Source organism: Colobus angolensis, unplaced genomic scaffold (assembly GCF_000951035.1).
Source record: "Colobus angolensis palliatus isolate OR3802 unplaced genomic scaffold, Cang.pa_1.0 Scaffold230, whole genome shotgun sequence".
Lineage (NCBI taxonomy): Eukaryota > Metazoa > Chordata > Mammalia > Primates > Cercopithecidae > Colobus > Colobus angolensis.
The window spans coordinates 2,643,510-2,662,484 of NW_012115489.1; the positions used below are offsets into that span (position 1 = coordinate 2,643,510).

At 39.2% G+C, this 18,975-nt stretch overlaps 1 protein-coding gene across 1 annotated transcript in view; it reads right to left on the bottom strand.

The window, feature by feature from the left end:
• LOC105513499 (chromosome unknown open reading frame, human C5orf42) overlaps nt 1-18,975 on the bottom strand; it is a 154,390-nt gene that overhangs the window by 18,561 nt on the left and 116,854 nt on the right. Inside the window, exons 42-45 of the mRNA XM_011944376.1 lie at nt 17,143-17,307; nt 13,894-13,924; nt 13,281-13,409; nt 1,923-2,088 (exon numbers count right to left, since the gene is read on the bottom strand). Of these exons, the coding sequence (XP_011799766.1) occupies nt 1,923-2,088; nt 13,281-13,409; nt 13,894-13,924; nt 17,143-17,307 (491 nt within the window). The remainder of the gene's footprint in view (nt 1-1,922; nt 2,089-13,280; nt 13,410-13,893; nt 13,925-17,142; nt 17,308-18,975) is intronic.

Genomic DNA, 18,975 nt, shown 5'->3' on the forward strand with positions numbered 1-18,975 from the left:
ACTACAGGCGCCTGCCACCTTGCCCGGCTAGTTTTTTGTATTGCTAGTAGAGACGGGGTTTCACCGTGTTAGCCAGGATGGTCTCGATCTCCTGATCTCGTGATCCGCCCGTCTCGGCCTCCCAAAGTGCTGGGATTATAGGCTTGAGCCACCGCGCCCGGCCGAACCAAGCAGTTCTTAAACCCTTAGAGTTTACTTATTTTGAGACAAGAGCTCACTCTGCTGCCCAGGCAGGAGTGCAGTGGCATGATCACAACTCACTTTAACCTCCAACTCCTGGGCATAAGTGATCTTCTCACCTTGAGTAGTTAGGACTACAGGTGTGTGCCACTACATCTGGCTAATTTTCATTTTCTTATTTTTTATTTTTATTTTTTAGAGACGAGGTCTTACTATGTTGCCTAGGCTGGTCTTCAACTCCTGGCATCAGGTGATCCTCCTATCTCGGACTCCCAAAGTGCTGGGATTACAGACATGAGCCACTACTCCTGGCCAATTTATTCTAAATTTGGACACAATTCTAACCATCTTGGGTATTTACTTCACTGACAGCGAGAAGGTAATGTCAGAACCCATTCTACATTAGGCTAGGGGAACACACATACACACACACACAATTCTTCTCTCAAATACACATGCACACACTTTAAGATTCTGGTCATGTACCTCAGTAGCCCTGAAGGCCACTACCATGTCTCCTGGGCTATCAAGAAAATGTTATGTTAACACCAATATACTCTTTTCAGAGACAGGTAAGTAAATTGCACACTTTAAACAATAGTTCACCTACTTTTGCACCATTTGGTGTTTTAATGGAAGTTTATCTGGAAAATTCACCAAAAGAATTTGTTATCCTAATGATGCTGAAAAAATGAAGGGATATTGTATTTTATTTCAGATTACAAAGTAAAAGATAAACTGTAATATAAATGTAATTTTCATAGTAATGTGACTATCAAAGTAACAGTGCTTTGTTTTACCATCTGAAAAAAAATATACCTGACCTAACTATGGTGATGTCTGTATTTAGGGCTCAGTAAATAAACGCTGACAGTTTTAAAGACAGTTAAAAAAACAAAAACCACACACACAGAAGTGACATTGTTCTGTTGATACATGATTGGACAATTTTTTTTTTGTATTTTTTGTAGGTAACTTATTAACAGAAAATTAAGGGGCTTTTTATTTGTTAGCTTTTGCTTTATTTGTAGACACAGGGTCACCCTTTGTCTCCCAGGCTGGAGTGCAGTGGTGTGATCATAGTTCGATACAGTCTCAAATTTCTGGGCTCAAATGATCCTCCGGCCTCAGCCTCTAGAGTAGCTGGCACTACAAGTGTGTGCTACCACACCTGGCTAATTTCTTTTTTTTTTTTTTTTTGGTAGAGATGAGGTCTCACGATGTTGCCCAGGATGCTCTCAACTCTTGGTCAAAAGTGATCCTCTCACTTTGGTCTCCCAAAGTGCTGGGATTACGAGCATGAGCCACCATGCTGAGCCTCAAAGTTTTCTAAGCAAGTAAATTTTATAAACTAAGTAAGGGAGAAGGCATAGAAAAGTGAGTTTTTAAAATGGCTTTAATACACATAGTTGTTTCAACTGCCAATGACTCTCACTGAAAATTAAAGGAACAACTACAATTGGTCACCCAATTACTCAACCTCCTCCTCTTGTTAAAATGCTACGGCCATCATTAGCCTGGGGGACAAAAAAATATTTAAGATAATTCAGTATAACTTGGTTAGCACAATATCTTGTAACATTTTAAGGTAATTAACTTTCCTGACTTAAGTAAAACATTTACTTTTCTATATGCCAAATTAAAAATGTATCCAAATTATGTTAATCTTTTTCTTAAAATTTTGCCAGGAAAGTAATTACACATATTCTATAACTCCATTGCCCTTGACACTGCAGACTTACTGGATTGCTTCTGGGACAGAAAGGATGATGTTCTTGCCCTCTCTTTTCTGCCAGCTCATTTAAGTACTTTGCCATTCTTTCTTTTCGTTTTCTTTTCATCCAGGCTTGAATCTCTCTTCTTTCCTTGTCAGTTCTTTGTGAATGTCTGCCAGAAGAATGCTGAATTCTGAGAAATTTAACAAGTAAGACATCATTTGCTTTTAAATTTGTTATGCAGATAAGATATATCATGACTAAACACTATTTATCTGGAAATATTTTGCCCCATCTTCAAAAGCAGTATATACTTATGTTCTCTAGTCAACTCACTCCAATTTGTTACCTGAACTCCAGTGAAAAGGGACTCAGAAAGCTAACAACTTCTTTACAACATCTGCCTTAAACTCTTTTCCCTTCTTCTTTAAACTTTATCTTACTGGGTCTTTTCCTAACTCTCAGAAAACTATACAGCCTCCTGCATTGGCTCCTTTCTTCTCTGCTCACTGCTTCAAAACTAATGTCTTAAAGGTTCTCCTTTTGACTTTTTTTTTTAACTTTTTAATTTTGTGGGTACATAGTAGATGTATATATTTATAGGGTACATGAGATATTCTGATACAGGTATGCAATGCATAATAATCACATCATGTAAAATGGGGAGGTTTTCACTTCTTTATCTATTAATGTAATTTATTCCCTGTACTATTTCTATCACTTTCAAAACTTCTAATACAGGGCTGGGCTCAGTGGCTCACACCTGTAATCCCAGAACTCTGGGAGGCCAAGGCAGGTGGACTGCTTTAGCCCAGGAGTTCAAGGCCAGCCTGGGCAAGATGATGAGATGCCATCTCTATAAAAAAGAAAAAAAAAATTTGCCAGGTTGAATGGCACATGCCTGTAGTCCCAGCTACTCAGGAGACTGAGGTGGGTGGGAGGATCACTTGAGCCTGGGAAGTCGAAGCTGCAGTGAGCAGTGATCGTGCCACTGCATTCCAGCCTGGGTGACAAAGGAAGACTGTCTCAAAAAAACAAAACAATTGCAACACAGAGGTGACTTCCAATACTTGCCCTTCTGGATCTACTCCCATGCTTAGGTTCATGTCACACTTGCCATGGTCTGGCCCAAATTAATGGACTAAGCATGGCAGGGATACTGCAAAAGGCCCATTCCTGCAAGACACAGGTGACTCTGTGGGTAACTTGGCCTGAGGTCCTACCACTGACCCAGCTGAAACATTCTTAAAACTACACAGTGCACTGAGACTCTGTCTCCCCCACCCTCTTTCCCTCTCCTTTGCAGGGAGGGCTGAGAGCTGCATCGTAGTCTGATGCTTCTCCTTACTTCTTCCCCGCATTCTGCTATCCTCTCAAAAGCATTTTCCCCAGTAAATCACTTCTGCAGCTAAACCGACCTTAGCTTCTTGAGGATCTGAACTAACATACATGTACTAGGAGTGGTCTGAGAAAATGGGTGGTGCAAAATGGGGATTTGGGGCCAGGTGTAGTGGCATGCACCTGTCGTCCCAGCTACTTGGGAGGCTGAAGTGGGACAATCATGAGTTCGAGCCTAGTTTGGGCAAAATAGCAAACCTCCGTCTCCAAAAAATAAAATTTAAAAAAGTTTCTGTTTTAAAAGATGGGGACTTGGACAGATGCATCACCCAGTGATTGAAGAAGACACCCTCCTAAACAGAAGACTAGTCACAAATACAAACACTACATTTTATTCTGAATATCTGCTTTCCTTTTGAGACTCTGGAATCTTAACACATGGCAGGCAGTATCCTCCCAGTAAAACCCCAGGCACTGAGTTTCTAATGGGCTTGCCTGGTAGACATTTCACACATGTTGTCACAACTTGTTACTGGAGGAATTAAGTGCATTCTGTGTGACTCCACTGGGAAAAGACTCTTGGAAGTTTGTGCCTGATTTCCCCTGGAATTTACTCCATGTACCTTTTGCCTCCTGTTAGGATAAATTATAGCCATGAAAATGACTATTTGCTGAGTTCTGTGCATCCTCCTAGGTGATTTCTGAACCTGGGGGTGATCTTGGGGACTCCCAGCACAGGATCAGCTCTACATCAGCACTGCAGTCTGATAGTTTTCCCCAATTTTATGGCATCCTCCCTTTTTCCTTCACAGGCATCTCTCCAAATAAATCTCTTGCTCATCAAAATCCCATCTGCTTTGCAGAGGACTTAAAACTAATATACCACTGAATATTACCACTCGATGTTTTTCTGCCACCTTATATCTAAAACTGCAAACTGTATTCTCTTTTTTATTTATTTATGTTTTTGAGATGGAGTTTCGTTCTTGTTGCCCAGGCTGGAGTGCAATGGCACGATCTCCGCTCACTGCAACCTCTGCCTCCCAGGCTTAAGCGATTCTCCTGCCTCAGACTCCTGAGTAGCTGAGATTACAGACTCGCAGCACCATGCCCGGCTTTTTGTACTTTTAGTAGAAACGGGTTTTCACCATGTTAGCCAGGCTGGTCTCGAACTCCTGATCTCAGGTGATCTGCCCACCTCAGCCTCCCAAAATGCTGGGATTACAGGAGTGAGCCACTGAGCCCAGCCATTATTTAATTAAATTAATTAATTTAATTATTTATTTGTGTTTTTGAAACCTAGTCTCTACCAAAACTATAAAAACTAGCTGGATGCAGTGGCACATACCTGTAGTCCCAACTACTTGCAGGCTAAGGTGGGAGAATCACCTGGGGAGGTTGAGGCTGCAGTAAGCCATGATTGTGCCACTGCACCCCAGCCTGGGTGACAGACTGAGACCCTGTCTCAAAAACCAAATAAACAAACAAAAGATATATTATGTCCTTCTCAGGGAAGGAAGCAAAATTAACAGAATGCAGGATTTAAAGGATATTTTTATTAAAAAAAATATTTTTGAGATTGGGTTATGAGGCTGGCTAATTTTTATATTTTTGGTAGAGATTGGGTTTCCCTGTGTTGCCCCTGCATTCTTTATCCTGCTAAAGAAATCACTATCAACTCAGTCACCCAAGTAGAAAAGCTGTCACTCTTACCACCTGATAGCCTCCAAATGTTTACTTACACCTATTACCCTACGCTCTCCATTCTGATCACCTCATCTCTAAACTACTGAAATAAGTCTTCTAACCGGCTCTAATTTCCATCTTAAAGCCCTGTGCTGCATGTAGATGGTGCCACCTGGAGCTTAAGGACCTGCATGCATGTATTACTGCTGAAAGAAATCATAAATAACAAAACAAATGGAAACGCATCCCATGCTCATTGATGGGTAGAATCAATATTGTGAAAATGACCATATTGCCAAAAGCAATCTACAAATTCAATGCAATTCCTATCAAAATACCACCATAAGGGCCAGGTGAGGTGGCTCACACTTGTAATCCCAGCACTTTGGGAGGCCGAGGCAGGTGGATCACCTGAGGTCAGGAGTTCAAGATCAGCCTGGCCAACATGGCAAAATCCCATCTCTATTAAAAACGAACAAATTAGCTGGGTGTGGCGGTGCGGACCTGTAATCTCAGCTACTAGGGAGGCTGAGGCAGAAAAATTGCTTGAACCCAGGAGGCAGAGGTTGCAGTGAGCCGAGATTGTGCCACTGCACTCCAGCCTGGGCAACAAAGTGAGACTCTGTAAAAAAACAAAAACAAAAACAAAACAACAACAACAAAAAACCCCATCATCATTCTTCACAGAACTAGAAAAGACAATCCTAAAATTCATATGGAACCGAAAAAGAGCCTGTATAGCCAAAGTAAGACAAAGCAAAAAGAATAAATCTGGAGGCATCACATTATGACTTCAAACTATAAGGCCATAGTCACCAAAACAGCACGGTACTGGTATAAAAATAGGCACGCAGACCAATGGAACAGAATAGAGAACCCAGAAATAAACCCAAATACTTACAGCCAACTGATCTTCCACAAAGCAAACAAAAACATAACGGGGGAAGGACACTCTATTCAACAAATGGTGCTGGGATAATTGGCAAGCCACATGTAGAAGAATAAAACTGGATCCTCATCTCTCACCTTATACAAAAATCAACTCAAGATGTATCAAGGACTTAAATCTAAGACCTGAAACCATAAAAATTCTAGAAGATAACACAGGAAAAATCCTTCTAGACAGTGGCTTACGCAAAGGCTTCACGACCAAGAATCCAAAAGCAAATGCAACAAAAACAATGATAAATAGGTGGAACTTAAAACTAAAAAGTTTCTGCAAAGCAAAAGAAACAATCAGCAAAGTAAACAGACAACTCACAGGGTGAGAGAAAATCTTCACAATCTATACATCCGACAAAGAACTAATACCCAGAATATACAAGGAACTCAAATAAATAAGCAAGAAAAAAAATCCCATCAAAACAATAGAGTTAAGGCATGAAGAGACAATTCACAAAAGAAGATATACAAATGGCCAACAATCATATGAAAAAATGCTCAACATCACTAATGATCAGGGAAATGCAAATAAAAACCACAATGCGATACCATCTTACTTCTGTAAGAATGAACATAATTAAAAAATCAAAAAACAATAGATGTTGGCAGCGATGCGGTTAAAAGGGAACACTCCTACACTGCTGGTGGGAATGTAAACTAGTGCAACCACTATGGAAAACAGTGTGGAGATTCCTTAAAGAACTGAAAGTAGAACTACCATTTGATCCAGCAATCCCACTACTGGATATCTACCCAGAGGAAAAGAAGTCATTATATGAAAAAGATACTTGCACACACATGTTTATAGCAGCACAACTCACAACTGCAAAAATATGGAACCAGCCCAAATGCTCATCAAGCAATGAGTGGGTAAAGAAATTGTGGTACACATATACACCATGTCATACTATTCAGCCACCAAAAGGAATGAAATAATGGCATTTGCAGCAACCTGGATAGAATTGGAGACCATTATTCTAAGTGAAATAACTCAGGAATGGAAAACCAAACGTCGTATGCTCTCACTCATAAGCTATGAGGAGACAAAGGCCTAAGAATGATATAATGGACTTCAGGGACTTGGGAGAAAGGGTAGGAGGTGGGTGAGGAATAAAGACTACAAATTGGGTACTGTTGAGGTTGATGGGTGCACCAAATCTCACAAATTACCACTGGAGAACTTACTCATGTAACCATATACCACCTGTTCCCCCAAAACCTATGGAATTAAAAAAAAAAAAAAAAAGAACCTGCATGTACACATCAAAGACAATGGCCAAGAACAAATTAAGGGGGCAGAAGTCCAGGAACGTATTTCACATTGCCAGCCACAACAACTTTAAGGCAAAAAACAAAGCAAAGCCAGTTACCACTAACCTGTTTTCTTTTTTGTTTTTTTAGTGAGATGGAGATTTACTCTTGTTGCCCAGGCTGGAGTGCAATGGCGCGATCTCGGCTCACCGCATTCTCTGCCTCCCAGGTTCAAGCGATTCTCCTGCCTCAGCTTCCCGAGTAGCTGGGATTACAGGCATGTGTCACCACGCCTGGCTAATTTTGTATTTTTAGTAGGGACGGAGTTTCACCATGTTGCCCAGGCTGATCTCGAATTCTTGACCTCAGGTAATGCACCTGCCTCGGCCTCCCAAAGTGCTGGGATTATAGGCGTGAGCCACTGCACCCAGCCCACTAATCTTAAAATATACATTATGAATGATGAAAAGTTAACAATGTGAATAAAGCATTTGTAAATATACAAAAGGAACTAGAGAACTTCTCAAAAGCCCTTTCTCTTGAACCTCTGCAAAAAGAACCAATTCCTCAGAAACATCACGAAAGCAAACCAGTTAATGTTGATGAAGCTGTAATACAGTTGTGATACAGTGTAATACAGTGATGATGCATCTAATTCCCCCCAAAAGACCAATACATTATATGTTTTATACAATTTTATTTTTAAAAATCTTAACATGCAGGCACTGGCACATTTAAAAACAAACTACATAAACAGATCTTTCCTCCAATCTAGGAAAAATGGAAAGTCAGAAGTCAACAAAATGTGATAAAGTACTAAAACAGAAGGCACTTCACCAAATCTGTTCATTGAAACAGTTATATATCCTTGCTTACATCTTTCACGTTATAGACTGCAGTGAATGTCTGTCTGGATAGAAGAACATACAGGAAATAGTTTCATGGCAATAAAAATATAAGTCGAAGAAGTGATGAGTACTTTGCCAACGTATTTTGTTTTTCATAACCTTCCTTTGTTTTTGATAACTTTCCTTTTATAAATGGAGAAAACAGGATTCAGAATTGGAAGAAAAGTTGAAATTGTAGAATGCAGCTACTTGGGGGATGGGGGGGTTGGAAGATATTAAATCGTTTTTCCCCTGAAGCAAAATGAAAAGAAAAAAAGCCCCTTCTTATCACCCCCTACTGCTTGTCAATAGGTTGAACTCAGTGATTCCCTCTGGTCTCCACACTCAGCTAGTCCCACTCTTCCCTTCTAATGCACAAACTCTAGTTACATCTAATTCCCTGCCCTTCACTGATAAATACAAGAACTGCTGTGATTGCCTTCTTTCACTGACTTTCTTCCCCGAGCTCAAATAAACACTGATATAACTTGGTCTTAGAGCTCTAAGAGGTGTGTGTGTGCGTGCGTGTGTGTGTGTGTGTGTGTGTCTGTTGTAAATGGGACTGCATTCTTGCTTTGGTTCTCCATAGAAACGCTACTGATTTTTGTATATTGATTTTGTATCCTGAAACTTTACTGAAGTCATTTATCAGTCATAGGAGGCTTTTGGAGGAGTCTTTAGGTCTTCTAGGTATAGAATCATACTGTCATGGAAAAGAGATAATCTGAATTCTTATTTTCCTATTTCGATGCCTTGCATTTATTTATCTTACCTGATTGCTCTGGCTAGGACTTCCAGTACTATGTTATATAGAAATGGTAAGATTAAGCATCCTTGTCTTGTACCAGTTCTTAAGGTGAATGCTTCCAGCTTTTGCCCATTCAGTAAGATGTTGGTTGTGGGTGTGTCATAAATGGCTATTTATTGATTTGTGTATGTTGAACCAATCTTGCATCCTAGAAATGAGGCCTATTTGATTGTGGTGAATTAACAATCACCGCAATTTGATGTGCTGCTTTAGGTTTGCTGTATTTTGTTGAAGATTTTTGCTTCTATATTCATCAGGGATATTGGCCTACAGTTCTCCTTTTTCCTTGTGTCTTTGCCAGGTTTTGGTATCAGGGTGATGCCACCTTCATAGAATGAGTGGGGAAGAGTCTGTCCTCCTTGATTTTTTAAAAAGAATTTCAGTAGAATTCCTATCAGCTCTTCTTTTATGTCTGGCAGAATATGGCTGTGAATCCATCCAGTCTGGGGCTTTTATTGGTTGGTGGGTTTTTTATTACTGATTCCATTTCAGGACTTCATATTGGTCTGTTCAGGGTTTCAAATTTCTTCCTGATTCAATGTTGGGAGGTTGTGTGTTTCCAGGAATTTACCCATTTCCTCTAGATTTTCTACTTTGTGCATACAGGTGTTCATAATAGTCTCAGGATCCTTTGTATCTCTGTGGGATCAGTTGTAATGTCACCTTTGTTGTTTCCTGATTGTGCTTATTTGGTTCTTCTCTCTTTTTTTCTTTGTTAATGTAGCTAGTGGTCTATCAATCTAGTTTATCCTTTCTAATAACCAACTTTTGGCTTTGTTGATTCTTTGTATGGATATTTGGTTCTCGATTTTGTTCACTTCTGCTCTGATTTTAGTTACTTATTTTGCTAGCTCTGGGGTTAACTTGTTCTTGTTTTTCTGTTTCCTCTACGTGTGATGTTAGATCACTAATTTGAAATCATTCTAACTTTTTGATGCAGGTGGTTAGTGCTATAAATTTTCCACTTTTTTTTTTTTGAGAAAGAATTTTGCTCTTGTTGCCCAGGCTGGAGTGCAATGGCATGATTTTGGGTCACCACAACCCCTGCTTCCTAGGTTTAAGTGATTCTCCTGCCTCAGCCTCCCGAGTAGCTGGGATTACAGGCATGTGCCACCATGCCCAGCTAGTTTTATATTTTTAGTAGAGATGAGGTTTCTCCATGTTGTTCAGGCTGGTCTCCAACTCCCAACCTCAGGTGATCCGCCCACCTCAGCCTCCCAAAGTGCTGGGATTACAGGCGTGAGATACCATGCCCAGCCTCTAAATTTTCCTCTCAGTGTTGCTTTTGCTGCGTCACACCTGTAATCCCAGCACTTTGGAAAGTCGAGGGGGGCAGATCACAAGGTCAGGATATTGAGACCACCCTGGCCAATATGGTGGAACCCTGTCTCTATTAAAAGTATAAAAATTAGCTGGGCATGGTGGCACGTGCCTGTAATCCCAGCTACTCGGGAGGCTGAGGCAGGAATCGCTTGAACCAGGGAGTCGGAGGTTGCAGTGAGCTGAGATCGCACTCCAGCCTGGCAACAGAGCGAGACTCCATCTCAAAAAAAAAAACAAAACAAAACAACAAAAAACCCATCAGAACTCGTGAAATAGTGTTTTTACTATCACGAGGACAGGACAGAGCAAACTACCTCCATGATTCAATTATCTTCACCAACATGTGGGGATTATGGGAACTACAATCCAAGATGAGATGTGGATGAGGAAACAACCAGACCATATCATTCTGCCCCGGCTCCTTCCAAATCTCATGTCTTCATAATTCAAAACACAATCATGTCCTTCCAACAGTCCCTCAAAGTCTTAACTCATTCTAGCATTAACTCCAAAGTCCAAGTCCAAAGTTTCATTTGAGACAAGGCAAATCCCTTCTGCCTATGAGCCTGTAAAATCAAAAGCAAGTTAGTTACTTCCTAGATACAATGGAGGTACTGGCATTGGGTAAAAACACCCGGTCCAAATAGGAGAAATTAGCCAAAACAAAGGGGCTATCAGCCTCATGCAAGTCCAAAATCCAATAGGGCAGTCATTAAACCTTAAAGTTCCAAAATGATCTTCTTTGACTCCATGTCTCACATTCAGGTCATGCTGATGCAAGAGGTGGGTTCCCATGGTCTTGGACAGCTCTGTCCCTGTGGCTTTGCAGGGTACAGCCCTCTGCCCCAGCTGCTTTCACAACTGGCATTATCTGTGACTTTTCCAGGCACATGGTGCAAGCTGTTGGTAAATCTACCATTCTGGGGTCTGAGGATGGTGGACCTCTTCTCACAGCTCCACTAGGCAGTGCCTGTGTGGGGGCTCCAACCCCACATTTCCCTTCTGCACTGACCTAGCAGAGGTTCTCCATGAGAGCTCTGCCCTTGCAGCAAACTTCAGTCTGGGATTTCCATACATCCTCTGAAATCTACGAGGAGGTTCCCAAGCCCCAATTCTTGACTTCTGTTCACCCACAAGCTCAACACCACATGGAGGCTGCCAACGTTTGGGGCTTGCACCCTCTGAAGCCACAGCCCGAGCTGTATCTTGGTGCCTTCTACCCATGGTTAGAGAGGATAGGATGCAGGACACCAAGTCCCTAGGCTGCACACAGCAGGGAGGGCCTGGGCCTGGCCCTGGCCCAGGACATCATTTTTCCCTCCTAGGCCTCTGGGCCTGTGATGGGAGGGGCTGCCATGAAGGTCTCTGACATGCCCTGGAGATATTTTCCCCATGGTCTTGGTGACTAACATTTGGCTTCTCATTATTTATGCAAATTTCTGCAGTGAGCTTGAATTTCTCCCCAGAAAATGGGTTTTTATTTTATACTGCACTGTCAGGCTGCAAATTTTCCAAACTTTCATGCTCTGCTTCCTCTTGAATGCTCTGCCACTTAGAGATTTCTTCCACCAGATACCCTAAATAATCTCTCTCAAGTTCAAAGTTCCACAAATCTCTAGGGCAGGAGCAAAATGCCACCAGTCACTTTGCTAAAAGATAATAAGAATCACCTCCTCCAGTTTCCAACAAGTTCCTCTTCTTCATCTGAGACCACCTCTGCCTGGACCTTACTGTCCATATTGCTATCAGGCTTTTGGTCAAAGCCACTCAACAAGTCTCTATGAAGTTCCAAACTTTCCCACATCTTCCTGTCTTCTTCTGAACCCTACAAACTGTTCCAACCTCTGCCTGTTACCCAGTTCCAAAGTCGCTTCCACATTTTCAGGTATCTTTGCAGAAGCACCCCACTCTCTGTGGTACCAATTTACTATATTAGTCTGTTCTTACACTGCTAAATAAGACATACCTGAGACTGAATAATTTATAAAGGTATAAAGGAAAGAGGTGTAATTTACTCACAGTTCAGCATGGCTGGGGAGGCCTCAGGAAACTTAAAATCATGGCAGAAGGGGAAGCAAACATATCCTTCTTCATATGATAGTAGGAAGGAGAAGAATGAGTGCCCACTGAAGGAGGAAGCCCCTTATAATACCATCAGTTATTGTGAGAACTCACTCACTATCGTGAGAACTCACTCACTATCATGAGAACAGGATAGGGCAAACTGTCCCCATGATTCAATTATCTCCACCTGATCCCTCCCATGACACATGGGAATTATGGGAACTACAATTCAAGATGAGATTTGGATGGGGACACAGCCAAATCATATCAGTCAGATTTCAGGGTTTTTTAAAAAATTTATTGAGACTTGCTTTACAGCCAAGCATTTGGTCAATCTTGGAGTATATTCCATGTGCCGATGAAAAGAATGTGTATTCTAGGGTTGATGGGTGGAGCATTCTGCAGATGTCGATTAGGTTCAATTGATCAAGTGTCTAATTTAATTCTAGAATGTGTTAGTTTTCTGCTTTGATGATAGGTCTAAATTTGTCAGTGGGGTGTTAAAGTCCCCCACTATTACTATGTGGTTGCCTAACAGTTTCATAGGTCTGTAAGTACTTATTTTATGAATCTAGGTGTTCCAATGTTGAATGCTTATATATTTAGGATAGTTAAGTCTTTTTGTTGAATTGAACTCTTTATCATTATGTAAAACCCTTCTTTGTCCTTTTTTACTGCTGTTGGTTTAAAGTCTGTTCTATCTGATATAAAAACAGTAGCGCCTGATCTTTTTTGTTTTCCATTTGCATGATAGATCAGAAAAGCTAGTCAAAATGTATTCTAAGGGTTAATTTTAGGATAAAGTGCTATGAACTAAATCATTAATTACTTCTAGTAAGAGATAGGATTAAATGTATGTTGTACTTACAGTGATTCTTGGGAAAACTCACAGGATACAGTTATATACTATAAATTGTTAGGGAAAAGGGAAGACTGATACATATACATAACAAACCATGAAGAAAAAAATCTATTCTATGCTTCAGATTTTTTTTCATAAAAATCACATTAAAATATGACAAGTTTTGAACATTCTTGAATGAGAAGCATTTTAAACAGGTTAAAAATGAATTATTCAATGATTACCTGGAGGTGCGCTTAGCTTGTTCTGTTAAGCCCAGCTCTTCACTGGAAACTCCGTCTTTAGTTATAAGGTCATCAATAATGTCTGCAATATCAGTCAATCCAGTCATCTGGAGTGGATCTACTGAAGCACTTCATTTGCAAATGTAATTTAAGAAATATAAATCAGTATCTACAACTTAATTACATTAAGCAAAAATAAACATGTAACAAATAAACACAAAATGATAAACATATATCTACTGTTCCTTCTATTTCTGCAATTCTAGTATCTCTCATCAACAAAAAGTAATGACTTAGTAGATTTTCTTTAAAAAGGAAACATATGGCCCAGAAGAAAACCTCTATAGATTCTGCCTGTTTAAATTTGATCTATATTTATATAAGAAAATATAATAACTATAGTCTATTGAATTCTAATTACTTGTGCTAAAACAGTAAGGGATATAGCAATCCTCAATTTCTTAAAAATATTCCATACCCAATGAAAACTTATATTCCTTTAAACCACAAAGATATGTATAATGTAAAAATTCACACACATATGAACAACAAAATTTCCACTATCTACACCCAACTTTAAAGAAAATCATGAATTAACACTTAAGATATTTACCTCTCAAATAATTCATCATTGCTATTCATACCTAAAAAAAAAAATCATTATTAATAAAAATTTTGGGTCTTTTTTTTTGCTGTCAATTGTTAATCTAATTTAGAAATTATATAACCAGAAATTAAATTAAAATACTTTTAAACCTCCAAATTGGTTTACAGATATATATTTACAGCATATTTATCCTCCTCTGGAATATGCTACCTGATAGTGAATACTGTCTACATGTTTTTTAAGACCATGTCTCACTCTGTCACCCAGGCTAAGCACAGGTCATGGCTCACTACAACCTCTGTCTCCAGACTCAAGCGAACCTCCCACCTTAACGTCCTAAATGGCTGGGATTACAAGTGTGTGCTGCAATGCAGGCTAATTTTTGCATTTTTTGTAGATATGGGGTCTTGCTGTGTTGCCCAGGCTGGTCTCCAACTACTGAGCTCAAATGATTCACCTGCCTTGGCCTCCCAAAGTGCTGAGATTACAGGCATGGGCCATCGCACCCAGCTGGTATAAGATTATTACTTTTCTATCCTGAGTACTCAGTATAATATATGTCAGAAGGTACAACCCTTCTTTGCTTAGTACACAGTTTAGAGTGCTGGAGTGCAATTTACTTTATAAAATATACACAAACAAAAAACAAACCTCTGGTGATCTGAAAGTAATATATTTCAGAAAATATCTTATTTAAATCCAAGGAGCAATTTACCTGTAAGAATGTAACCCAAAATATAATTTTTTGTTGTTGTTGTTTTGTTTTGTTTTGTTTTGAGATGGAGTCTCGCTCTGTTGCCCAGGCTGGAGTGCAGTGGCCGGATCTCAGCTCACTGCAAGCTCCGCCTCCCGGGTTCACGCCATTCTCCTGCCTCAGCCTCCCAAGTAGCTGGGACTACAGGCACCTGCCACCTCGCCCGGCTAGTTTTTTTGTATTTTTTTAGTACAGACGGGGTTTCACCGTGTTAGCCAGGATGGTCTCAATCTCCTAACCTCGTGATCCGCCCGTCTCGGCCTCCCAAAGTGCTGGGATTACAGACTTGAGCCACCGCGCCCGGCCCAAAATATAATTTTTAAGTCTTGTCCATTATTAACTATATGTTTTCAAAGAAAAACACTTAATCTATTCAATCTTCTATATGTTTAATTCTAAAAACAGAACTGAATTAATTTGGGAAAAGTGTTCTGACATCTCTTCTCAAAAAATATTCCTTAAGATTTTATTATCTTAAGATAAACCAAATCTGTCCTTAAGACTATACATTCACATGGTTTTAATATGAAATACCTGTTTTCTTGAAAGTACATTGTTCTATTTAATTTATTAACCTCCAAATCAAGCATTTTATTTTTGTTCTCAGAATCCGGGCATCTGTGGGTTCTTAAGGATGACTAATTCAATTTAACTAAGAGAGAAATACCTTACATAAATCTAAGGTTAGTGTAATAGTAACAGTATTACCCTTAATAGCTTTTTGCTAGGTAGAAAAAGATATTAATCCTATGTACTTAGAAAAGAGAGGGTCCATTAAACAGACACTTTCTATCAGTATTTGAGAGGCCCCTACTGGCCTATTCATGAAAAAAAGCTTGAAGGATTCTCTTCCAATACTGATTGGGCTGCATATGGGGAAGTAGATGAGATTAGTGAAGATGGTGACCTCTTGGGTAAAGGTTGAAGTGTTTGGTAAGTAACAAGTTGCCCTTTCTCCTATTAGTAACCCAGGATCACTAACCCACGGCCACAGTACCTGTTTACTACCAAGTAAACGTTCTTAAAACATTATGAGATTTATGCATGGATTTTTTTTTTTTTTTTTTTAGCTCATCAGCTATGGTTAGCGTTAGGGTATTTTACATGTGGCCCAAGACAATTCTTCTTCTTCCAATGTGGCGCAGGGAAGCCAAAAGGTTGGAGTCTAGACTTTGACATCAGACCTAGTTATACCTTTGCCTTAGACTCTGGCAACACTAAACAACCATGTTCCCCCCTCCTCCTCTTTTACCCACCTAGTCACTGAGTACCATCAGTTACTAATTCAAAATGTCTCGTTTCTTCTATTTCTTTCCCATAACACTAGCCAGGCCCTCATTATTTCCCAGGTCAGATTTTAGTAGCCTCCTCAGTGGTCTCTATGCCTCCGTTCTATTTTTCCTCAAAACCTCCTCATTTTACTTCTCTGCCTGGAATTCTCCCATGATTCCCAAGTATAAAATGGAGTGTAAACTTCTCAGATATAATTGGAACCCTCTACCATCTAGCCATACAAATCCTGTTTAACCTCATTTGTCAATCCTACCCCAGAGAAGAGAAGAGAAAAGCTATCAGTGACCAAGAAAATGAAACAAGATTCTGAGATGCTTTATACATGATATTCAGTCTTCACAACTCTGTGAAGTGGAAATTATTATCCCCATATGTTGATGACTAAAACATACATGGCATCTAGAAAGAACTGAGAAAATCATTACAAGATTTAAAGTCAGCTTACTAATAGCTTTTCTTTAAGTAACAGTAATGTCATTCAAAATAGCATTTTTACTATTTATATCACTTTAATAATGGTAATAGAACATATACTAAACACTCAGTAAAATCATTTTAATTGACCATCAATAACTGAGAGAAAAAAACGTATTTCCAAGCCACTGTCAGTGATTGAACTGATGTATTTACTATGTCCTATTATTCATAGGATAAAATGTATTCATTAGGACTAAAGAATAGCAGTTTTAATTGCTACCTCCAAATGAAATGAAACAAAAAGTGGCACTAAATCCTTCTAAATCTCAATCTCCTCAACTGTAAAATAGGGATAATAATAGTGTCTACACCTCATAGGTCAGGCTTAAACCAGAATCTACGCATATAAAACAGTGATGTTTGGCACATGGTAGAGGTGCAAGAAAAGATAGATACTATTTTGTTTTCAAATTAAAATTCAAAGTTCTTTGAATTGGAAGAGTTTTAATTTTTCAATTTTTGTAAAAGTCAACTATTATAGTAATTCCAGTTGCTATATATTTCATATTAATAAGTTACACCAAGATATGATACATGATTGCATTATGTTTTATGAAGGTGGCAAGATGTCACAGTTCTTCGTGTGAATAGCAAGTTTTAACTTTCCTTCCCCTAAAATATTACAAAATGACTTCACAAACCTTTCATAACTGTATTTCCAGTAAATCACATTCAGTAACATTATAATGGAGAATAAGAGTATGTGTAAATGAAAAAGTGAAGAACAATACCAGGAGAAGTAGTATTCTGATCACTGGAAAGGCTGACAGCTGAATCGGCAGTAGGAAACACACGGGTTTTCTGACCAGAATAATTTTCTGTTATTGAAAATTCAGGTTCTGAAGTCTCCTTTTTGTCACTTTGATCTTCTTCATCCATATGTGTCAAAAAATGCACTAATCCAGAGTATATATTACAATTAAAATAAAATAGTAGAGAAAAAAAGATCACATGGAAAAGACAACAATTGCTAATACTTCCAACTGGCAACATAGATATTAGAAGTTTACCACATATTATGCTGATAGCTTTCTACTGTATAATGAATTTAGTAAAAAATTTGAAGTTAAAGCTCTCCCACAGTAAATAAACCATAAAATTTATTATCAACTTCATTAAACGTGGCAGACTGAGCTGAAGTACACAGGCCTATGCCCTTCCATAAAAACACAGACATGCTAAATTACAAAAAAAAAAAATATTTAATATACAACCAATCTTTCTAAACAGAGAAATCCCCTGGTGCCAGAAAAGAAAAAGGAACTCAAAGCTGGAGCAGTAAGTGGGCAATGATGCTAGGATAGTCTACTGATGAATAGGAGATGTGGTTTCTGCAGACTGCAATGAGAGAAAAACTGAGCTACCTTCATTTATCTTAGAGCACTGAAGGACAGCTTTGTCCATAAAATAGGAATAAGAAAATCTCTCCCCTGGTGAAACAGTAAATAAGTTTTCTATCTGCATGGACAGTAGCTGAGAGAAAAATAAAAGTCAACTTTGAGAAATCAAAATCTCTGACTTGCCACAAGCATGAACAGGGTCTGAATTTCTACCATCAGTACAGTACAGCAACCCCAAGTGAAGAAATGTATACTAAAATTTGTTTCAATTTTTTCCTACATTGTTCAATGATAGCAAAAAGCAAATGCAAAACTACTCCAAAGACAAATACATATAATCTAGCAGAACTTCTACTAATCATAAGCCCATGATAAAAAATTACAAATCACACGTTTACAAATTACAAAACAAACAACCAATCATGAAAGAGAGTCAGTATGCAGATTCAATAATTGATAATGTACACATATGAAATACAACAATCAGAAAAGGTTAGTCATAAAACATGACTAAAATTATTAAACAGATAAAGCATAGGAACAGCAATAAAAAAAACAGGACAGGACATCCAAAGAGCAGATAGATCTGAAAAAGAAATAAACACAACTTCTAGATATTAAATGTAGCCACCAAAATTAAAATCATAATGAATAGCTAAAACAGCAAAGACATAGCAAAAAAGAGAATTAGTAAACTAAAAGACAGATCTGAGGAAATCCTCCTGAGTGCACCACTGATAAAGGGAGGAAATTATGCAGAAGAGGTTAAAAGAGATAAGGAGGCCAGGTGTGGTGGCTCACACCTGTAATCCCAGCATTTTGGGAGGCCAAGGTGGGCGGATCACCTGAGGTCAGGAGTTCGAGACTGGCCTGACCAAAATGGAGAAACCCTGTCTACTACAAATACAAAAAATTTGCCAGGGGTGGTGGCACATGCCCGTAATCGCAGCTACTCAGAGAGCTGAGGCAGGAGAACCACTTGAACCCGCGAGGTGGGGGTTGTGGTGAGCTGAGATCACGTCATTGCACTCCAACCTAGACAACAAGAGCGAAACTCTGTCTCAAAAAAAAAAAAAAAAAAGCAACATTCTAGTCTTCACTTCCTCAGGGTAATACGACAGCAATTTACGCTTGTACTATTCATTCAGGTTGTTGAGTACCCAGTGGTCAACTGTTGATGGACGTTTGAGACTTTTGAAAGGAGGGTGCAAATGATGCAGGTGT